Below are 3104 nucleotides of genomic sequence, written 5' to 3'. Positions count from 1 at the left end.
TCCTTTCCCGTTTCCTCCCTCAGGATGATTTGTAATGCGATATCAGCAGCACTCAAACTAGGAGCTGTTACCGCAAGAGGAAGAAAAAGAAGAGAAGAAGAGGCAATCTTATCACCCAAAGCATCTCTCTCGTTCCATCATCTCCAAATTTTACGCTTTTATTACTTCCTTCCTTCCTTCCTTCTTTCTACGCCCTTAAGTGGTGTAAATACACACCCATTTTACGCTCGATCAGCGGCTGATATAGAGCAGAGATCCGAGCTCAGTATCTGTTTTCCCCAGTCACGATCTTGAGGGTTTGGATATAATAATAATAATAATAATAATAATAATAATAATAAGAAGAAGAAGAAGAAGATCGGTTACTCTCTGAAGATGGAAGGCGGCTCAGGTCCTCAACTCCTATATAAGTCTAGGGTAGGAAATGGTTGGTCTTTATATAAGAGAGGAACGCAAAGGTTTTTATTTATTGACAGTTATCTTCGGCGTTATGGCCCAAAAAAATTGTGCAGTGAGAAGAATGGCATCTCAAACGTTTCATTGAAAGAGAGAGAGAGAGAGAGAGAGAATGATGCTTTACTGGTCCAGAACTTACATGTTTTGTGGGATTTTTTTTATATCCATTAGCACATAGATTTCCGTTTTTTGTGGAACTTATGGGGAACACAATATCGAGATTATATCAGGGAAAGGAGAGAGAGACAGAGATTATCTATGGAAGACCAATGAATCTTCTTCTGTCAATTCAGTCATGATTTATTTCCCTTTAATTCTTCTTCTCTTTCTTTTTCTTATTCTTCTTCTTCTTTAACGAAGAAGGAACATATCTAGAATGTCTTTGGTGTCTCCCAGCAGCGTCTGGGACGGGAGGGAAGCCAGAAGCTCCACAGACATCATTTGGGAAGGAAATTCATTGAAAGTCACACTTTTGGTGCTAAATCACGTTGCAATCCCGGGGTCGGGTGTCGGGTTGGGGTTGGGGTTGGGGTTGGGGTGGGGTTGGGGTTGGGTGTGGAGTGATGTGGGATGGGGATGGTGTGTGGTGGATGAGAGGGAGTGTGGGGTTGGGTGTGTGGGGGTGATAAGGAGTGGGTGCTTTGGGTGTGTGGGGTTGGGAATGGGATGTGGGAGTGTTGGGTGGGGTGGGCTGGAGTGCGGGGATGTGGGGTGGGTGTGCGGTGGTGGAGGGGTGGTGTGGGGTGTCAGATAAGGTGATATGGAATGTGTGGGGTTGGGTAAGGTATATAGTGCATGGATGAGGTGTGAGGTGTTGGGTGAGGGCAAGGTATGGAGTGTGGATGTGACAGGGAAGGGGCGTGGGTGGGTGGGGGTAGGGGGTGGGTGGGGTGTTGGGGTGTGGCGTGGACGTGGGGTGCGCCCTTCTCGTGGGGGTGTGGGATAGGGATAGTGGGTCATGTGAAGGAGTGTAGTGGGGGGGGGGGGGGAGTGGTGCTTGGGGTGTGGGGCGGATTGGCAGTGGGATGTGGGAGTGTGGGTGGGGTGGGCGGTGTGGGGTTGATGTGGGGTGGGCGTGTGCGGTGGTGGGAGGGTGGTGTGGGGGTTTTGGGTCGGATAAGGTGATATGCAAAAGTGTGGGGTTGGGTAAGGTATATAGTGTAGGATGAGGTGTGAGGTGTTGGGTGAGGGCAAGGTAAGGAGTGTGGGATGTGACAGGGAAGGGGCGTGGGTGGGGTGGGGGATGGTAGTATGAATTCTAGCTTATAAATTCAGCCCCCATTGAATTAAATGAATTGATAATGAATTTAGAGCTTTATCTTCGGTCTCTGAGTTTCAAAACGAATGAGGTTTTAGTTTCCCTCCCTGGAAAGAATGGAATGGCTGCCTTATATTATAAAATGACTATTGAATTCGATTAAAGTGTTTCCTAAAATCCTCCTTCATTCTTGAATGAAGGATTAAATGAAAGGGTGATGACAAGTATGATACCAGTCATTATTCTATTTTAAATTTGATCTTTTAAAGTAAGTTATTTAAGGCTAAATATTTTCCGTTTCATTTCCAACATGATTCGTATGATGAAAATATCTTTTTAATCAGCAATGACAACGAAACAATACTTGGATACATCTCTGGATAGTGTTGTCATTGTTTAGATATCAAATAATCTCTCTCTCTCTCTCTCTCTCTCTCTCGCTCTATAATATAATATATATATATAATATATATATTTATATATATATATATATATATATATATATATATATATCATTCAATCCGTTTAATACTTTGAACTAACCCAATGCATTCCTGAACGCTCTTTGCCTCTATTTGCATTCCCATTCCGTGCAGAATCCACGATTGTAAAACTGTGTGTCGGAATACCTGCTTTTTCATCCAGCGTCACTTCCAATACCTCCATTAAACTGGAAACTGTTGGCGTTATTCGTGTAGTTCCCTTACCTAACATTGTTACTCTTTTATTGTTAGTCTTTCCGCTGGAAACTTTAACCGCTTGTGTCTGGAAACTGGAAAGGTATTGCTGGAATTACTCCCTCGTGCTTCTTTGAGCTGTTGGGGAAATGGTTTCCAGGGATGGAGGATTTGAATAAATGATTTTCTTGGAAGGAATTTTTTCTCCAAGAGGATGAGGATTTGTGGTTCATTTCACGAGAATCGATGAATAAGACAACGATGGGCAGAGAGGCCATTATTTTGAACATAAAGGGGCGTTTCACCTGATCTATTGCGCCATCAACCTGTTACGACTTCGTGGGATTCATGATATGTTATTAGACATAAAGGAACGCTTGTATAGGTGTACGTATTTTCACGTTTTTGTATGAATACAGTGTATTATGAGTGATTTTACATACCTCTTCAAATAGTTCCTCGTTACTGATAGTGGCAAGAGTGATGAATCCTAAAATCCTAAGCCATGATGGTTCCAAAAGTTTATCATTAGTTGGCGATATACTCTCAGATGTGCAATATTATATCTAAGATTCAAAGTTGACTATACATCGGTGATTATATTGCAGCTCTCTCTCTCTCTCTCTCTCTTACTCAAATATAATACAAATACCAATTGATATATCTTTCCAGAAAAAGAGTGGAACTTTTCCAGGTGAAAGTGACGACGCTCC

At 42.7% G+C, this 3104-nt stretch overlaps 1 protein-coding gene across 1 annotated transcript in view; it reads right to left on the bottom strand.

Moving 5' to 3' along the window:
* Window positions 1-939: 939 nt before the first annotated feature.
* The window catches only part of LOC135208130 (uncharacterized), a 37962-nt gene continuing 35797 nt past the window's right edge, over window positions 940-3104 (bottom strand). The window contains exon 3 of the mRNA XM_064240279.1: window positions 940-1718. Coding sequence (XP_064096349.1) covers window positions 940-1718 — 779 coding nt within the window. The remainder of the gene's footprint in view (window positions 1719-3104) is intronic.

Source organism: Macrobrachium nipponense, chromosome 34, assembly GCF_015104395.2.
Source record: "Macrobrachium nipponense isolate FS-2020 chromosome 34, ASM1510439v2, whole genome shotgun sequence".
Taxonomy (NCBI): Eukaryota; Metazoa; Arthropoda; class Malacostraca; order Decapoda; family Palaemonidae; genus Macrobrachium; species Macrobrachium nipponense.
The sequence above is the reverse complement of the archived record's forward strand: the minus strand, read 5'-3'. Positions and strand labels throughout refer to the sequence as shown.